The sequence below is a fragment of the Magnolia sinica genome, chromosome 8 (genome assembly GCF_029962835.1).
Source record: "Magnolia sinica isolate HGM2019 chromosome 8, MsV1, whole genome shotgun sequence".
Classification (NCBI taxonomy): Eukaryota; Viridiplantae; Streptophyta; class Magnoliopsida; order Magnoliales; family Magnoliaceae; genus Magnolia; species Magnolia sinica.
The window spans coordinates 55,153,311-55,172,063 of record NC_080580.1 but is presented as its reverse complement, the minus strand read 5'-3'; the positions used below and the strand labels follow the sequence as shown (position 1 = coordinate 55,172,063).

Genomic DNA, 18,753 nt, shown 5'->3' with positions numbered 1-18,753 from the left:
TTCATCTTCATAATGGATGTTGGAATCCTCATTAGAGTGGTAAATCTCAATAAGATGACTTGAACCTCATAGGTTTAGAGGCTTAGGAGTGGGATTAAGAGCAGGGAATCACTTAAACTCTAATGGCACAAAAACCCATCAAAATACCCAACGTCCGAGTGCCCTTTATTAGCGAATCAAGTTCCAATGGTTTAAAAAAATGAGCAGAAAAACGACACCTTCGATCGATCGAGCGATGCCTTCGATGGGATCGAAGGTCCTTCGATAGGATCAATAAATTCCTGCTTTTCAGACAGTTTGCTGCTGGACGTTTTTGGCCATCTTCGGTTGATAGAGTGCTGAGCTTCGATCGATCAAAGCATCGCTTGAAACCACTCGACAGCCTGTTGATGGAATCAAGAATCACTCGAAAACTGCTGTTTGGGCCATATGTTTTACAACAACTTTACATTTCTTAGAAATTTAACTTATCATGTTCATTAAGTGTCTAAGGCTTGGTTTAGATGATCAAATGTTTATCTATGGGATGGCTCATCTAGAGGAGGGTTGTTTTGGTTCTTACGATGGTCTAGGGCTAGGTTTACGAATGCACCTCATGCTTTACCTGTTGTCTTAGGTCTTGTTGCTTCAAGTCTTCGAGTCTTTGAGTCTTCGGTCTTCAATATCTTCCTATGTAGGCTCAACTGACTCAAGATGCCACCCTAGCTCACATCATTGACAAAACTGAGGCATTAACAGGTAAATGGTATTTATATATGAGACTTAAATGGGCAAGGAATGAAGATTAGCAGGTGGGTAGTAGTGGGTATGTGGGGCCATGGATGTGGGAAAAGAAATGAGTCAAGAGAGTCGATTCTTGAGTTTGCAACAATACATGACTAGGTGATGTTGTGAGATTTGGCTTCTTATTTTGGGGGTTCTAGGTTTTGACCTTCTTTTCGATTGGAATAATTTATTTATCAATGAAGAACCTGAAGTTTGCTACCTCCGTTTTCCTCATAGGTTAACTAAGCATGATTCAACGGAAGGTAAAAAGGTAAAAAAGTCTTCCTAGATGTAAGTTACATGGTTAAAGAACAAAAGAGATTCCCTATGAAGTATGCAATCATGGAACACACGTTTCAGAAAATAAGTACAGATTGACTAATGCGCCGAACTAACTCTGCTATCTGTGCATATGGATCCAAATGGTGAACAGAATTGACCTATGTTATGAATATATTTTTTTTTTTCCAACCGTGCACTCTCCTTTTTATTTATTTCTCTAGAAGCCAAGATACTTGCAGAAAAACATTGTCTCCTACTGTCATGTAATAAATCCTTTCTAATGTGGTTTTTCATCTTCATGTATTGCTCTTAGCCTAGCGATTGTACTCAGCCTGTGATAATTCTCAAAGTATACAGTTTTACTACATTGATGATGCTGAATGTTTGTCTGGCATTCATATTGATTGTTTATTTTTCTTTTGGTACAAACTTCTTTTGTTTTCTTGGTGGTAGCAAACATACTTCATTGAATTCTCAGCAATCCTTTTCTCCCCTTGCTTTTCATTCATGTATACCTCTAATGAACTAAGCAATTGTTTCAGGCATCAAATTGATTGTCAAAATTGTTTTTCTAACATCAGGATCTGTTAAATGGCTGAATAATACCTAACATGCTTACTAGTGAGAAAAAGTAATTCAGGAAATGAATATCACTTTGTATACTCATGAAACATGTCTTTTTTTTTTTTCTTTTGTATAGGTCATCTAAATAATTGATTGAGGAAGCTTAACACTATTAATGTTTGTTATTGTCCTAATTATTGTCTGAAGTAGTTGTTATTTGACTCGTTTCTTCTTGTGCATTTGTTGTTTCTTTTTCAATTCACCTTTTCATCCAGTATCTTTCCGAGGTTTGGATAACCCTTCATTATTTTAATGTTTTTATTGTTTATGGGCAGTCACATTATGCATTCTGTGCTTTTACATACATAGAACAATTGGTGTATCTTCCCTATTTCCTGGAATCATTTCCTTGAATTTCAATTGCATATCCCTATATATTATAGCTTGCGTGTTATAAATTAGGTTAGGCGTCTCTTGTGCTCTGCAAGACCTGTGGCAGTTCAAACGTCCGTTAATCCTAGCACCTCTGATCAGGACCTCCAACAGGTGCATTGTTTTTATTTCCTTCTTGAATGCTATTCTATTCTACATTTCTGTTTTCTTTACATTATTGAGTTTTCACAGTTGAATCTCCACATGGCATAGTGATGATTCTGATTAGAATCTTGGATCGGTTATCAATATCTGTTTTTCTTGAAGGATTAAAAAAAGCATGTACTAGCATCCTTCCATGTGCATGAAATGGAAATGCTTGCATGATTCTGAGAGTTCATTGTGAACCCATGAGACAATTTGCTCCCTTGAACTTGTAACCCCCTGATCTTATTTGCCAGTTTGAATAATTGTATATCAATTGCTTTACTTAAATATCGAGTCATTACCATCTCTAATTACAAAACCTATCTTGTGTCCTCTTGAGCTTATTCTGGGTGAATTACCTCCAACGATTCGTTTTGAATGGGGGAATATGGATTACCTATATATCTTAATGATTGAGTATTGCAATACCCGAGTATTGTAATTGCTGTGAATAGTAACCTCTTTTGTTGAAAAACATCTTGTAGTAGGTGATTACGATTTCCAAAAGTTGGCATGAATCATACTACAAAACTGTCTAGTAATTGATCTAGACCATCCATAATGTGGCTCCCACCCTTAATGATCACCTTTTCCAGATGATCCTCAATGGCTCACGAAATGGACAATCCATATTGATTGTACTTCATATGGTGTGATTATTGATCTAGAACATCATCATGTGGATCCACCATTGATAGCTCATGTAAGAGAGAGTGTAAAGACTAAAGAGAGAGCAAAATAGAGATAGAGAGTTTGAGCTATGAGTGCATATAGGAGTGCTTAAAATCCCTTTTTATAGAAGAAAAATCAAGATTTAAAAAAAAAATAAAATTTCCAACGGTCAGATTTCTGACCGTTGGCACATATGCGATCGCATATAATCGCACATGTGGCATATGCGACTGCATATGCCACTGTCGCATATGCAATCCAAGCATAAGTGTGCGCATATGCGAATGTGCGATTGCATGTGACAACACAGTGCATAACCAAATTATATCTATTGCATGTTATTATACATCCAAGTATTCTGCATACATTAAAACCATCAAGCATCGAAATTGAAAAAAATCAACTTTTTCCTCCTTTTTTTTTTTTTTTTTTTTTTTTTTTTTGCATTTAAAAAAAAATCTTTGAAAATATGTGAAAATAAAAAATAGTAAAAACTTTAGAAAATGCATAACCAAATCAGATCTGTTGCATGTTATTCTACATTCAAGCATTCTACATGCGTTGTAACCATCAAGCATTGAAATTGAAAAAAATCAATTTGTTCTATTCTTTTGCATTCTTCAAAAATCACAAAAAATAGGTGCAAAAGTATATATAAAAAAAATAAATTAGGAAAATGCATAACCAAATCAGGTCCATTGCATGTTATTCTACATTCAAGCTTTCTACATGCATTGCAACCATCAAGTATCGAAATCGAAAAAAAAAATGAACTTTTTCTATTTTCTTAGGTTTAAAAAAATCACCGAAAATAGGTGTGAAAATAAAAAAATTAATTAGGAAAATATATAGCTAAATTAGATCTATTGCATGTTATTCCACACTAAGTAATTATACATGCATTGCAACCATCAAGCATTGAAATAGAAAAAAACTAAACTTTTCTAATTTTTTTTTTTATAATTTAAAAAATCATGGAAAATAGGTTCAAAAATAGAAAAAATAAAAAATTTGGAATATGCATAACCAAATCAGATCTATTGCATGTTATTCTACATTCAAGTATTCTACATTTATTGCAACCATTGAACATCGGAATTGGAAAACAAAAATCAACATTTTCTATTTTTTTTGTATTTTTAAAAAGTCACCGAAAATAGTTGAAAAATACTAAAAAAGTAAAAAAGAAAAAGAAAAATGCATATCCAAGTTAGATCTATTGCATGTTATTCCTCATTCAAGCATTTTAGATGCATTGCAACCATGAAGCACTGAAATAAAAAAAAAACCAACTTTTTCTCTCTCTATATATATATATATATATATATATATATGCATTTTTTAAAAATCATAGAAAATAGCTGCGAAAATAGAAAAAGTAAAAAATTTGGAAGATGCATAATCGAACTAGTCCTATTGCATGTTATTCCGCATTAAAACATTCTACATGCATTGCAACCTTTCAGCATCGAAATTGAAACTAAAACAAGTAAACAAGTTTTTGTGTGTGTGTGTGTGTGTGTGTGTGTGTGTGTGTGTGTGTGTTTTGGAATTGTTATAAAGTCATCGAAAATAGGTGTGAAAATACAGAAATAAAAAAATTGAAAACTACATAACCAAATCAGATATATTGCGTCTTATTCCACTTTCAAGCATTCTACAGGCTTCACAACCATCAACCATTGAAATTGGAAAATAAAACCATTAAATTTTTTTTTTTTTTCAAAAATCATTGAAAATAGGTTTGAAAATAGGAAACGTATATAAAAAAAAAATGCATAACGAAATCTGATCTGTTACAGGGTTATTTTACATTGAATGATTTTCCGTGCATTCGAACTATCAAGCATTGAAATCGAACAAAAAACTTTTCTATTTTCTTTCATAAAACTGTTTGTTTTCGAAATAATGAAAAATTAAAAATGGAACACCAAATCAAGAGAAATTTCAACAAGATTATGTCGATTTGGTGTTTCCCTCTTTGATTTCATCATTTCCGGCAAGAAATCAAAAAAAAAAGCTACTAACCTCGTTTTTAAAAAGTTCCCAAAATGGCACACCGCCCATTCGAGCTTCAATCCGTCAAAGCTTTCCCAATTTGAAGTTTTAATATTTAAAGATGGCATAAAAGCAGTTGGATTCATTTTAGAATGAGTTTAAGAATTAAAAAAACACCAAAGAGATGTGGAAAATCGAGTGCAAATAGGCCTTTTTATTGAAAAAAGTTGTTACTGGACCATAACACATTTAATGGGTGTAATGGGCGTTACTCAACCGTTTTTTTTTATTTATTTATTTATTTATTTATTTATTTTATAAATTTTAAATTTTTTATTTTGTTTATTTTTTAATTGTGAGGGGGACCGTTTTTTAATACCTTAGTACATTCCCGACAATAAACTCTAAGGGCCTATTTGGATTCATGAGAAGTATGGTAAAGGAATTAGTGTTTCTTGGGAAACCTTATTTGGGAATGGAAATAGTGTTTGTTGGAAAACGTTATTTCCCAGAATTGTAGGAAAGGAAACATTGATTTTTTTTTTTAAATTTTATTTTTTGTCTTTCAAATATTTTCCTCGAAATTAGGGACCTATTTCCAAATTTGTTGTTTGCTAAAACAAAATATTTTCTTAAGAAAATTTCCTACTAATTGCCATCATGTGCTAGATTTTGAGACACTTGAAGATGGATAGTGGCACATGTGATGTTTGTGACATATGTGGGGTAGTTGAAGCTGAATCACACATGGCATATTTGTGGTGCTTGAAGCTGTATAATAGCACATGTGTCACAAGAGACGCATGGACACATTTGACACATGTGGGCACTTGAAGCTAGATGGTAGCAGTTTTGCACATTGCTAGATTGGCACGTGTGGCACATATGGAACGATTGAAGTTGGATGATGGCACATGTGCACAATGGCACATTTGGGGCACGAGATGATGGATGGTGGTATGTGTAGCGCATTAGCACAGGTTGGATGCTTTGCACATGTGGGGCACAAGAGAAGTTGAATGGGGGCACATGTGGGGCACAAGAGGAGGTGAATGGGGGCACATAGTGGCCACGTTAGCACATGTGAGATGCTTTTTCATATGGGGCGTAAGAGAAGTTGGATGGTGGAACATGTGGCACATTCACACATGTAGCACAATGGCATGTGTGGCATGATCAAAGATGCAAGATGGCTCATGGGGCACACTGGCACATGCGATGTGAGGTTGTTGAAGATGGACGGTCGTGCATTTGGTTTAACTACTGAAACATCCATTTTCCTTAAATTGTGGGAAAATGGCTTTCTTAATTTGGAGTTGGGAAAATAAATTTTTTGATTTCCAACAAAAGCAGGAAGTGGGAAATGGTATTTTCCACAAATTCCCACAATAAAAGGCTTCACAAAAAATGGAAAGTTTGTTTCATGGGTAATAGTTCTTACCTTTCCTTCCATTGCCATGAATCCAAAGTCCAAACAGGCCCTAAGCAACTCCTAGGCGTCTATTTAGTTGCAGGGGAATTCTTTTCTCCGCTTAGCATTTCTCATGTCTTCAGAAAAACCATGTTAGCATTTCTCATGTCTTTGGAAAAACCATGTTTTGTTTCCTTCAACTGCCTAGTGTTTACATTTCCTTATTCCGCAAAAAGATGCCCTTTATTTACATGTTGGATGGCTTCCCTGGGAAAAGTTGGGGATGGGCTTCTCACTCTCACTAATAGACATCGATTTTCCTAGCCATCGATTGGATGGTTATGATCATCAATCAAAGTGATTTTTGAGAAGGATGGGTGATCAAAGGTTGGTCCCACATGATGGAAGTTCCAAATCAATGACTGTTTCTAGCATGATAAGTACGGACCTTTCAATTTTTAAAGCAATTATTTGAATGGTCATCATTTGATCAAAGATATTTTTAGATGGATGGTGAAATCAGTGGTGGGCTCCCCTGATGCATAGTGATTTGACCGTTTCTAGTATTATAAATGTGGATTGTTCATTTCCTAGATTTTGATTCATTTGTTTTGATTGTTAGATGAATGCATTTTTTTGGGAGGCAATCAACATTGAAAGGTGTGCCTCACATGATTGCGGTATAATTCACTAATCTAGCCTTTTTGCTTGAATGCATCCCGATGTATTACAATAAGATACGTTGGGACTCTATCCATTGGATTTAGAATTTTTTCAATGGCCTAAACCGTTTATTTGATAGGGCTGCCCTTTGAAGGTGGATGCTCAAAAAGCTCTTGGATTGAATATTCAACCCTCTGATTATGAAAAGGTTATTATGACCATTCATGTTTAAAGCAAAATGCTGGAGTAGTTTTCCACCATAAATCTTGGTGAATTTAGCTTTTCCAGCTTCTTATTCTGATTAGTGCGGCTAAGAAGATAAATGCCCCGCGCGGCTCCCTATTTAGTGCTATGGATGGTTCCTTGGTAACCTCTACAAGACTAGATGCCTTGCTCTGGCCTAGTACGAGCCTCAGACAGTGCAGAGCCCGCCCGTTTGCCGCCGAGAAGAAGAATTTTGGAATATCTATCATATTAGATTACAATAGATTTTAGGTTATCTTTAAGATATTCTCAGATTCTCAGCTCTTGTATATCATGTTAATGTCAATAGAAACAAATAACTAAGATTTCCACCATCTAGTCTCTAATCTAATGTGGTATCAGAGCTGTTCATCAGTCCTTTGTCCACCGTTGCCCATAACAATCTTTGATCCTCATTGTTCATCAGCTGACACCGCTCATATCTATCATCGATACATCACTAATGTGAATCAGGAAGCCTTCTTGTCTGCCCCACACCACCATTATCTTCTTCATCATAGGGTCCTCTGTGTTAGATCCCATCCTGGTGTGATATCTCCTCCGCTGCATTTGCTCCATTTGTGCTGGAATCTGTCCCTGTTCACTGTTGCTTTCGTTGCTGCTCCTGCGAACTTGGTTCAGACTCCCAGATCTAATTGGCAAGATTGCCATCTCCAACCTCTGTGTGGCTGCTGCATCGAGCTTGTAGCACCCCTGTGTTTTTGTAGCCACCATTGCTGTCTGCTGTTGAAACCACCTGTAGTGCTGGCACAGTCATCTTCTCCAGCCACGACTGCAACAAATAACCATGGACTGCATCAACCCGAGAACTGACTGAATCATCCCCATGGGTAGAAACTCATGGCCGTCCATAAGCAATTAAAACTGTTGCATCCTTGTCTTTGGCAACTTCCTGTTCCCAAATCTACTCTAACAAAAAAAGAGCCATATTATCAAAGTGTTGAAATACTCCAATTACAAGATTTTAAGTGAGACTCGTCATGTAAATAGTTTGGATCATTGGAAGATGACCCACAGTCAAAGGCTAGTTGTAACGCCCTGAAAATCGAGGGTCGAGCAAAGCTCTACTCCCGAGTTCCAACGCATCACTTATGCAACATGGATAATGATGTTTAGATGTCGTCCATTAGCGATGCAGTAAACATGAGTGAGATTATGTTAAAACAGCATATCATACTCCAGAGTTAATGTAATTTGGCAAGCGGAAGACTAAAATATATGCATTTAATTTTGAAAACGTTTCACAAAGTTTGGATTATGAGTATGAAACCGGGCTAAATATATACATGTGTTGTTTCTAACCATATAAATGCGGGAAGTTAATGTGTTCAATTAAATAAGTATCCCAGTAGTCCCTGCGCATTGGTATGAGATCTATATAGATCCGCCCGATAGTTGAACGTAGGAGAACTCTTCCTTCTCGCCTACGAAGTCCAACTCTGCTGTATAGATCTCGCCATCACCCGCATCTAAACCAGAGTCTGGGTGGTGTTTAAAACACCGTCCAGGTGGGAATGAGTAGCTAATTCAGTGGAACTATAAAGCAAAGGTTAACATGTTATCAATTCAGTCAAGCAGTAATGATAAAGGAGTACAACAATCATGTCCTAAGTACTCTTGTTAATGTAGGGATGATATGCTATAATGATGTATGCCCTCGCCTGCACTCCCTCAGCAACATCATCTCACGGTCGCGCATGCAACACTCCCGCTGTGCTTACCTCCATCGCCAAAGGCACATGCAATGCGGTGCATGTGCGTGTTAGCCAAGTTCTTAATTAGACCTATTCATACAGCAGGTTTGGGAAGCGAAGGTACCTCCCTTTATATCATTTATCCAAACAATGATTCATCTAGGGTCGTCAATCCTAGTTAATCACATACGATAGGCAAGTTCGAGTTTACACTCTAGGTCGCTACGAGAGGCTCGTCACCGTCAGTGTGGGCCTATTTTGTACTCGAGGTCACACCACCAACGCCCTACTAATTGACAGTCTATTTTCGAAGGCTTGTCACCAACCCGACTGGAGACCACAGCCAGGCTGCGCCGGGGTAGGCCGGCAGCTCGAATACAGTATCCCATACCACCGTATTCAGCTCACGAGTTTGGGTTGCTCATTAGTCACTACGGGGAGGCTCGTCACCCTAGCGTAGGCCGACAGCTCGACCACGGTGTCCCATACCACCATGCCCGGCTCATGAGTCTTAGCGGATCGTGGTTCTATGGTTGAAATAGGTTTTACATTGGTAAGCGGTACCTTAGGTTCAAGCAGTAGCGTCCATACATGGTAAATACACAATAGGCCAATCGGGTTATTTGACAAGTTCGATTGGTACGAGTGCACACTGAATTAATCGACATGGAGCGCGTAAGCCCTCCACGTGGCCTAACTACCGTCGACAATCACCATACGACTCGGATTCATCGAATGTATCCAATGTGGCGAAACTAGTTCGGCCACTCAATCGGGAACCGTTACCGATTGCCTGGACTACATAGTAGTGCCAATCACACTCAATTACAATGGGTAGTCATATATGTTAAGCATAACAATATTTAACAAACAATTCAAAAATAAATCTCATTTGAGCATTTTATCAAACACTTAAACTACACATTACTACATACATGACATAAATTAGTTATAGCATATATTATGGCAAATCCTTTCATAAAGGAGTTGTCATGCATACAACGAACATGTATTATAGGTTATTTAGTCATGGCAAACACAAATCATAAATTCAATTTCATTCAATCATTTCAACAAACACATGGAATGCATTTCGTATTATACATAGACTAAGGTAGTTACGACATATATTATGACAAGTCATGTAGCAAGGGGATTCTCATACATCCAACAAACATGAATCCTAGATTAATAGTCATGGCAAGCTCACATCATGATTTCATATCCATTCAAACATTTCAACAAACACGTGGAATACATAATATATTCAACATAGTTTACACATGTATAATTCATCGAAAACGTCGTAACTAAGATCATATGGCAGCAATCAAGTCAGATATAAATTATTAGCTGACATTGAAAGCCTTGAAAACCATAACCTAAGCGTTTATAGTCCGCCCCTTTCGTCGGATTCCTCGTTTCGAATTCGGTTCGAATCCTATACACACTCGAATACAGAACAACGGTACCTAAACATCGAAATAGGTTAGCTATTTCGTTAATTCCGCTATTTGGATCCCTATAACAAGATTATGGTTAGGATTTCTTACCCAAATCGTATATGGAATCGTCGGTTAGCGATGGTGGGGAGGTGATTCAGCACTTGGAGTCGTGGGAGTGAATCCCAGCAACGATCTCCTTCTCTCTCTCTCTTCTCCTCACTCTTTCCTCCTTTTTTCTCTCTTCTCACTCCTAGGGTTAGAGAATTCGTATGGGGGAGAGAGAGGTGCATTTAAGGGCTATATATAGGCGCAGAATTGATGTCAATGGCCCCAGGGCCATGGTATACTTAGGTTACAGCCAAAAGATGTCTGTTTCGGGCCAACAGGACTCATCTGGAGGTCTATTACTGACTATGTCACGGAGTATGTTCCCTAACAATGGATCTAGGCCAGAATACGATTTCGGTTCGATCGGATTAGCAGATCGACCGTGGAGGACCCGTTTCAGTTCAACGGTCATCGGCACTCGATAAGGGCCACAAGTATACTGACATGTGTATAGAATTTTCCTTGATCCAAGGGTATAGTTGGGTCAGAATTTGATGGTCTGAAACTTTAAATTTGGCCTGCAAGCGAACGACCCAATTCACTTAAGTTTGAGTTCATTTTCTAAAGATATTCGCGTTTCTCACACACTTCGCTCAAGGCTCAAGTTGTGCGTTTCTGGATACTATTTGGATTCGATTCCCGCGATGCTTGTCAAGCCCAGTATGGCGGTCATAACCTTATAGTTTCGCGGTAATCGGACTTTCGACGCGCGGTCCAGGCCCGATACGGAGTTTCAATGTGCTCCTGAGAGCAACTGGGTTTTGAGGTTGCTCCTAGGTTTTTAAGTAATGTTGAGTTAGTGATTTTAATTATTTTGGGTCTTGTAGTTTGTATAGAAAGTGGTTCAAGCCAAATCCGTCGATCGTTTAGTCTAGTACTTAACTAAATTCCGCCCTAATTACGACCGAATAAGGTCCTAGGGTAGTTCTATGCCCCCTTTTGGCACTTTTAGTTAGTATGTTATTTTAATTATTTTTCTAGTAGTTCATTATCAAGTCTACTTCATCTCTGCCAAATTTCATTAGATTTCGTGTGGTAGAAAAATTCTAAAAATTCTAGAAGTAGCAGCTGTCCGAACTAATAATTTTTGGACAGTTGTCACATCAACCTAGATTTAACTATATTAAAATTTTTATTTTATTTTTCACTTATTTTTATATGAAACTAGACTTATCAAGCTTCAATCTGGCTTTTGAATCACCTAAATCGGAGTTATATCGAGGGAGATATGACTTTTTCAATTCGAGCAAAAACTGCAGTGAGGGTCCACCAAAACTTGGTGCACCGGCGAGGCATCGCGCCGACCATGATGCCATCACGGTCCGCTGGACCAAGGGCGATGCCATCGCCACCTGGGCTAGGCCTCGCACTCGCCTGGTGGTGGTTCTGCCACTCGCCTTCTTGAAACGGACGTATCTTCCAATCCGGAATGAGTTACGCGACGTGCCATATATGAATTTGGGGTAGGAGAAGCTAATCTATCCAAATAACCTATTTATTTTGGGAGATTCCGTCAGGTTAATGGTCAAAAACCCATTTTATTTATAAATTTACTATTTATAGTAAATTTTAGTTTAAGTATTGTTCTTCATCATTTATACATTAGGATTAATGTTTAATTTGAAAGTAGGTTAGAAAAATTTGAAGAATTAGGTGGTGAAAGGTGAGATTATGAAGGAAATGGGTTAAGAAGGGGATTTGTGACTTTGGGATTGAATTCTGAGAAGTAAATAAGGTATTATGATAGACCCATTGCCCAAGGACGTCTAACTCTAAGTTGGCAAAAATCCGGGACGTTACACTAGTCTTGACGGTATTGTACTACAGTACATCGGGATGTATTCAACTAAACCTCGAGAGAGAAAAAGAGGGAGAGGGATTCAGAGGGAAAGGGTGTGAGCTACAAACGGAGAGAAAGAGAGAAGGTTCCTTCAACAGTGGGTGACCCTTCCCTATGTTTTCTAGTGCTTTGACCCACTTAAGTATTAAATCTGCCTTATTCTTGGGGAGACATTATAACATGAGCCGGTGTAATAGATTAACAAAATGGATCTCTCACAGCCATCATTGAGGGCCTCCAGTGATCCTCTAATGCACTGTCTCCTTAATCCTATGCTTCCATATTGGATACACGGAAAGAGGAGTAGGGGCGGTTTTCACACTAAGAAGAGGAAGTAGCTACCTTCTAGGCCATTGTGGTGAGTGGGAAAATCTGGACTGTTCCTTGTCAAAGAGCTACATTTTCTAAATGACGACTTTTCCCTCATTGAGAAGAGAAAATCCTTTTATGTCATCCCATAACTGGAGCTCCTAACACATCCAAAAACTACTAATATCAAGGGAAAAATTGTCCAGGGCTGCTTGTGTTATATATATATCATATACTATGGAAAATCCATTTTCCCTCTCATTGATGGAATGGTTTCAACTGAATCAATTAAATTTTGAGAGAGGTTGGGTATCAAAGGTGCCATACATATGGCTGGTCCATATCAGTGATCGCACATTTTTCCATATGATCAATTGGAAAACTTCCTTTTTTTGTTGCCATTGATCAACATTTACGGTTATCCGATCAAAGTGATTATTGAGAGTCATAGTCAATTAAAGGTGGGGACAGCATGATTGGGACACTGTGACCAGCCAAATTATGTGCTTTCCTTATGAAAACTATTGTGAACCAAAATCAATTTACTTGGTAAAATCCAAAGTATCAACCTACAAACCGAATTTTGACATTCACCATGAAATGCAAAAGTCAATTTTAAGTTTCCACAAGAAACATAAAAGTGGGGAATGAGTTCCTCAACACCCAAACTTGCCCTTTCGCAGTCTGGGCATTTCCTTTTTGCCCAGCCCTTAAACCCATTTAAAGTACTCCTAATTAGTAACTGTCTGGTAGGAGGGAGGGATTGCTCGTTGTTGATCATTTTAGTCAACTAATGGTGTTAAACAAAGGGTTGACTGATTCCTTTATATAACTAATCATCTGTTGACTAATCAAAGATATTGAATAATTTCTTTAAATATCTGAAATAATTGGCACCCAAAAGCCTATTGCAATCACCTATTATGTTAGACCCTCCACACATATGATTGTCAACATTATGCTAATACCATGCTGACATCAGTTCTCTGATGAAGTTTGTATGGCCCATCTAATTGGGATGATGTTTGTCTCTAATTGGATCCACTAGAGAAAATCAAGTGCGTTTAGCTCTATTATTTCATAATGAAAAGAAAATTGTTCGAGTGATTGAGTCGAGACAACTTGAGGAGTTCTACTTGGTTGAGTTTTTCTTGGATTATGAGACATTGAATGTAGCACAACTTGATTGGGTAGATTCACTTCCTTTTTTATACTCAATGGAAATTTAAACATAGTCCAAGATGTTGATTGGGCTTGTCAGGTTTGTTGATGCCTCTTGTTTTTGTTGATGAAGCTTTTGGGTCCTTTCCCCCTTTTCTAGTAGGTGTAGTGCATCTACATCGGTTCCTGCACATTCTAATGCATCCTTTTTCTTGAAAGCCTTTTTATATTGCAGTTTGAATGTTTTGTAGTTTGACATTGATTTTATTCAAGACCTTGGAGTGTTCTGTGTTGGTTAGTGTACAATCGTATGTGTCAACTTACCAAATTACCAATTACATGTGCTATGTGACTACCATTAATTTTGATACTCCATTGGCCTCAAATATTGTCAATTTTCTGGGGAGTTTTTGCATGCTACCTTGATGTTTTTCAGTCTATGATCCTTTTTTTTATTGGTCTTTGGTGCAGGCTCAGCTCTGGCAGCTTGCTCAACGAACTACTGCTCTCCCTCTTGGTCGAGGGGCATTTACTCTTGCTACCACTTGCACTCTATTAACAGAGGTTCTTTTCCCAACTTTGGAACTAACAATTTTTTCTTGGAAACTATGCATATCTTTATGTTTTGAATTATGTTATTGAATATGAATGTGGGCTGTTATATGGTCCATTCTTTGGTCCATCTTGGTTTAGGATGTAATGTGTATTTTTGCTTGTGTTATTTATGGCATTCTTGTAATATTGAAAACTTTGTTAATAGACTTGAGAGAGGTAGGGATGTGAAACCTAATCCTCATTCTCTCTCTCTCTCTCTCTCTCTCTCTCATTCTTCTCTTTACTCCATTCTTAATCCGTTCGCATGGTTTCAGAGCCAAATTGATCCGGGCATCGATCTTTTCCTTCTTCTTCAACGTTTCTTCTATCTTATTTTTCTTTTTATTGTTTTGAGGTGAAAATCCAATGTCGTTGGGGGTTGAATCTTTCTCAACCACCATATGGTGGGCTGAGTAATCGTGTTCCGTGAATGTGTGTGAGGCCCACTTTCTTATAGATCCATCTTGATGGACAAAAGTGGGGCATCATGTGTTTATGATCAGATTTGAGATCAAAAATACATGTTGAAAGTGAGCATTGCAAAGGCTAAAGAATCAATGTACGTGTGAAGGTGTTGAAAAAAGAGGTTCCATTTAGTGATTGTGTTCATTGATATACATTGGTTTTTGACATACATGCGGGGTAAGTTAAAAGTTATTTGTTCCTCCTTGGGTGTTTGATTTCTCCTTGATCAATAGGTGTCAAGAATGAAGCCAAGAGTCTTTTGTCTCCATTAGAGTCGATGAACTTTCATATTACATTGACTAAACTCAATGGGGAAAATTCCTTACAATTGACCACATCTGTAGAAGTATTCCTTACGGCAAAAGGAAAATAAAATATTTAACTTCCTCCACACCTAATGAAAGTTCAATAAAATATGAAGATTGAGTGTTGGAGGAGATGCTCAAATTAGGCTTTGTTATGGAATAATATGAAACCTCAGATTAGTGCAGATGTTATCTTTTTCGAGACACTAAAGTCTGGAATAACTTGAAGGAGTGTATCAAGGGGAAAAGAACTTAAACTCGGATGTACGAGTTACTTCACAGTATTTTCGCTTTTCAACATGGAGATAAGTGCGTTGGATGGTATTATTCTGCCTTGTGAGGCATGTGGGAGGAGCTAGATGTATACCAGCCCCTATCTACAGATTATAAGACTATGCAATGATTGAGAGAGGAATTGTGTTTGTCAAATTCTTCTCTGATCTTCGTCCCGAGTTTGAGCTTGTCCAAACTCAGATTCTTGGAGGTAGTGAGGTAGTTGATATTCAAGAACCAAAAAAGGAGAAAATAAGGAAAAGATTAAGAAGAGAAAAGGAGAAACGAGAGAAGTGAAGTGAGGAAACATGCATCGAGATTGGATTAGTCTATCATTGTGATAGACTAACCTATTTACATTAATAACAGAAGGAAATTGCAATAATGCCACTAGGAGTAAAAAGACTAAAATAGTCCCCTTGCGATTTAACTAAAAAAATAATCTATCCATACTCTCTCTAGAGTTGGAGCATTGATATCAATTATGCCCAACTTTTCAGTAATACGATGACTGACCAAGAGACTTAGTAAAGACATCGGCCAACTGCTCTCGTAAGCGAACAAATGCTGTCTCAATCTCCTTATTAGCTACCTTCTCATGTATAAAATGGCAATTAACATCAATATGCTTAGTACGCTCATAAAAAACAGGATTAGTAGCAATGTGAATGCCAACTTGATTATTACAATGTAATGGAATTTGACTAGAAGAGGGATAGCCAAGTACTTGTAATAGTGTCTGAAGCCAAATGAGCTGACTACTTGCATAAGCCATCGCTCGATACTCTAACCTCTGTAGTGGACCAAGTAACAAATTGTTGCTTCTTACTTTTCCAGGTGTCAAGATTGCCACTTACAAAGGTGCAATAACTAGGCGTAGACTGCTGATCGAGATGGCTACCAACACCATCAACATTATAGTAATTGGAAATGCAAAGGTGACCATGCCTCTAAAATTGTAAACCTTTGGCAGGAGCTGATTTTAGAGAACAAAGAATTCGATAAACTATAGTATGATGGGCAGTACATAAAATGGTTGATGATGCTCACAGTATATGATATATCAGTTCGCATGATAGTCACATAGATGAGACGACCAACCAAGTGGTGATACATATCGGGATCAGAAAGAAGATTGTCATCATCCTGACCGATCTTCTGATTATCATCCATAGCTGTAGCAATAAGTCTACACCTAAGCATCCCAGTCTCTAATAATAGGCAATAGGATATTTCTGCTGAGAGAGGACAATCCCAGAATTGGACTGAGTAATCTTAATCCCGAGTAAATAACAAAGAACTTGATCTTTGATCTTAAACCATGTGAGGTGGAAATATTTGAGATCATCAATACCCGCAACATTATTACCAATTACCATATGACATCAATATAAATAATGAAAGTCATAATACTAGTGGAGCAACAATAGAAAAAAGAAGAGTGATTGGCATATGACTGTGAATAAATCCAAAATCCAGAAGAGCCTGGGCAAACTTTTCAAACTAGGCCTGATGAGACTGCTTAAGACCATTAATGGACTTTTTTTAGGTGACGTACTAGATGTGAGCCACTAGTCAAAGTAAATCTTGGTGGCTAATCCATATACGCCTCTGCAAGATCACCATGTAAAATACATTCTTTATATCTAGCTGAAACAATGGTAAAGACAAATTTGCAGCCTAGGAAATGACCATGCAAACATAATTAAGCTTGACCACTGGAGAAAAGGTCTCAAAATAATCCACACCATGTCTTTGTGTAGCCCTTGACTACTAACCGAGCCTTATATCTAGTGATAGAATCATCTAGTTGATATTTGATTGTGTAAATCAAACGACATCCAACGATTTGCTTTCCTTTAGATAAATGAACTAGCTTTCAGTTATTTTTTTCACATACTTGATGCCTCTTTCAAATTGTGAGGGGTGAATGGGGATTTGGAGGCTGCAAAAGATCTTGAAAGATGGAGAAAGATTGAAAGGAAACAAAATTAGTGATAAGATGCCGAGTACATGAACGTGTAGGCTTACACAATGCAATAGGACGATCATTACGTGAAGGAAAGATAGTACTTGAACTGCCAGTGGAAGCAGATCGAAGGATGGAGGGTTGATCAGTGGAGGATTTCTTTTGGTGTTGGTATGCATGAAGTGGCTTGGTAGACGTAGAAGTGGGGGCCTCACAAAGAAAGGAGCTGGAAGGGGTATAGAGTCACATAGTGGAAGCTCTCACTAACTAGTAAGAGGGTCATACCGTGAATGCCCTTATGGGGAGAAATAATAGATATCCTAAAAGAAGGTGACATCAACGGATACATACCTCTTACCAACTAGAGGGTTAAACGCATTTATATCCTTTCTGAGAATGAGAATAATACAAGAAGATACACTTTACTGATCATGGGCTGCACTTATCATTACACTATCTAGAATATGAACAAAACAAGTATAATCTATTAGGTAAGGAAAAAGCTTTGTCTCGAGGTTGTAAGATTTTGAAGGACTTGTTTAATAATATTTAGATGGTTTTCTATGAACGGGAAAGGTAGCGGTTAACAATGCACCATTCGAAAAATGTTTATGAACTATCATTCAAGAAAAAGAGTACCAGTGACCTCAAGGATATGACTATTTTCCTTTCAACAATATCATTTTGTTGGGGGGTCTTTGGAAATATAGTCTGAGCAGTGTTTGCTGTGTCGGTATCACATTACGTATCGCACCCTTGGGATATGGATATGCATCGGTTATCGCATGGGATATATTGTATGTATCAGGTCATGTATCGCATTTTTTGGGAAGCATGGGAAAACATTGGAAAATTGGTCGAATTTTTCAATGAAATTTCAGGGATTGTTAAAAAAGACATTAATACACACTTTTCAATCATAACATCACAAAAAAAGTGCACATAATAGGTTTCCTTTGTATAGGGTCCTAAGCTATGCACTATTTGACCGTACTGATGCAACTATATTCAAAGTGAATTCATAACATTTATAAATGTAAGGAGAGAGAGAGAGAGAGAGAGAGAGAGAGAGAGAGAGAGAGAGAGAGAGAGAGAGAGCATAAGAAGCTCCACATGCCTACCCTCTGTTTAATTACTAGGGCTTTCACTTAGGAGTTGAAAATTCAAGAATACCCTTATAGAAAGAAACACAAAGAAATCCATTACCAAAGACTCATGTACACAACCCAAAAGCAAAAAGGCTGAATCCCAATAGGATGACCACACGTGTGACCATTCTAACACCCCCCTAAAAAACCCGGTCTAGATGAGCTCGACTTAAAGCTTTTGTGAACATGTCAGTAACTCGATCTACATATTTGATGATTGGTGTGGATATTTCCTTGTTTGCGA

The 18,753-nt window shown here is 37.6% G+C and overlaps 1 protein-coding gene across 4 annotated transcripts in view; it reads left to right on the top strand.

Annotated features, from left to right (window-relative positions):
• LOC131253331 (anaphase-promoting complex subunit 1) overlaps nt 1-18,753 on the top strand; it is a 206,160-nt gene that overhangs the window by 51,612 nt on the left and 135,795 nt on the right. For all 4 annotated transcript variants that reach the window (XM_058254294.1, XM_058254292.1, XM_058254295.1 and 1 more), the window contains 2 exons: nt 2,074-2,157; nt 14,227-14,319. In XM_058254294.1, the coding sequence (XP_058110277.1) occupies nt 2,074-2,157; nt 14,227-14,319 (177 nt within the window). The remainder of the gene's footprint in view (nt 1-2,073; nt 2,158-14,226; nt 14,320-18,753) is intronic.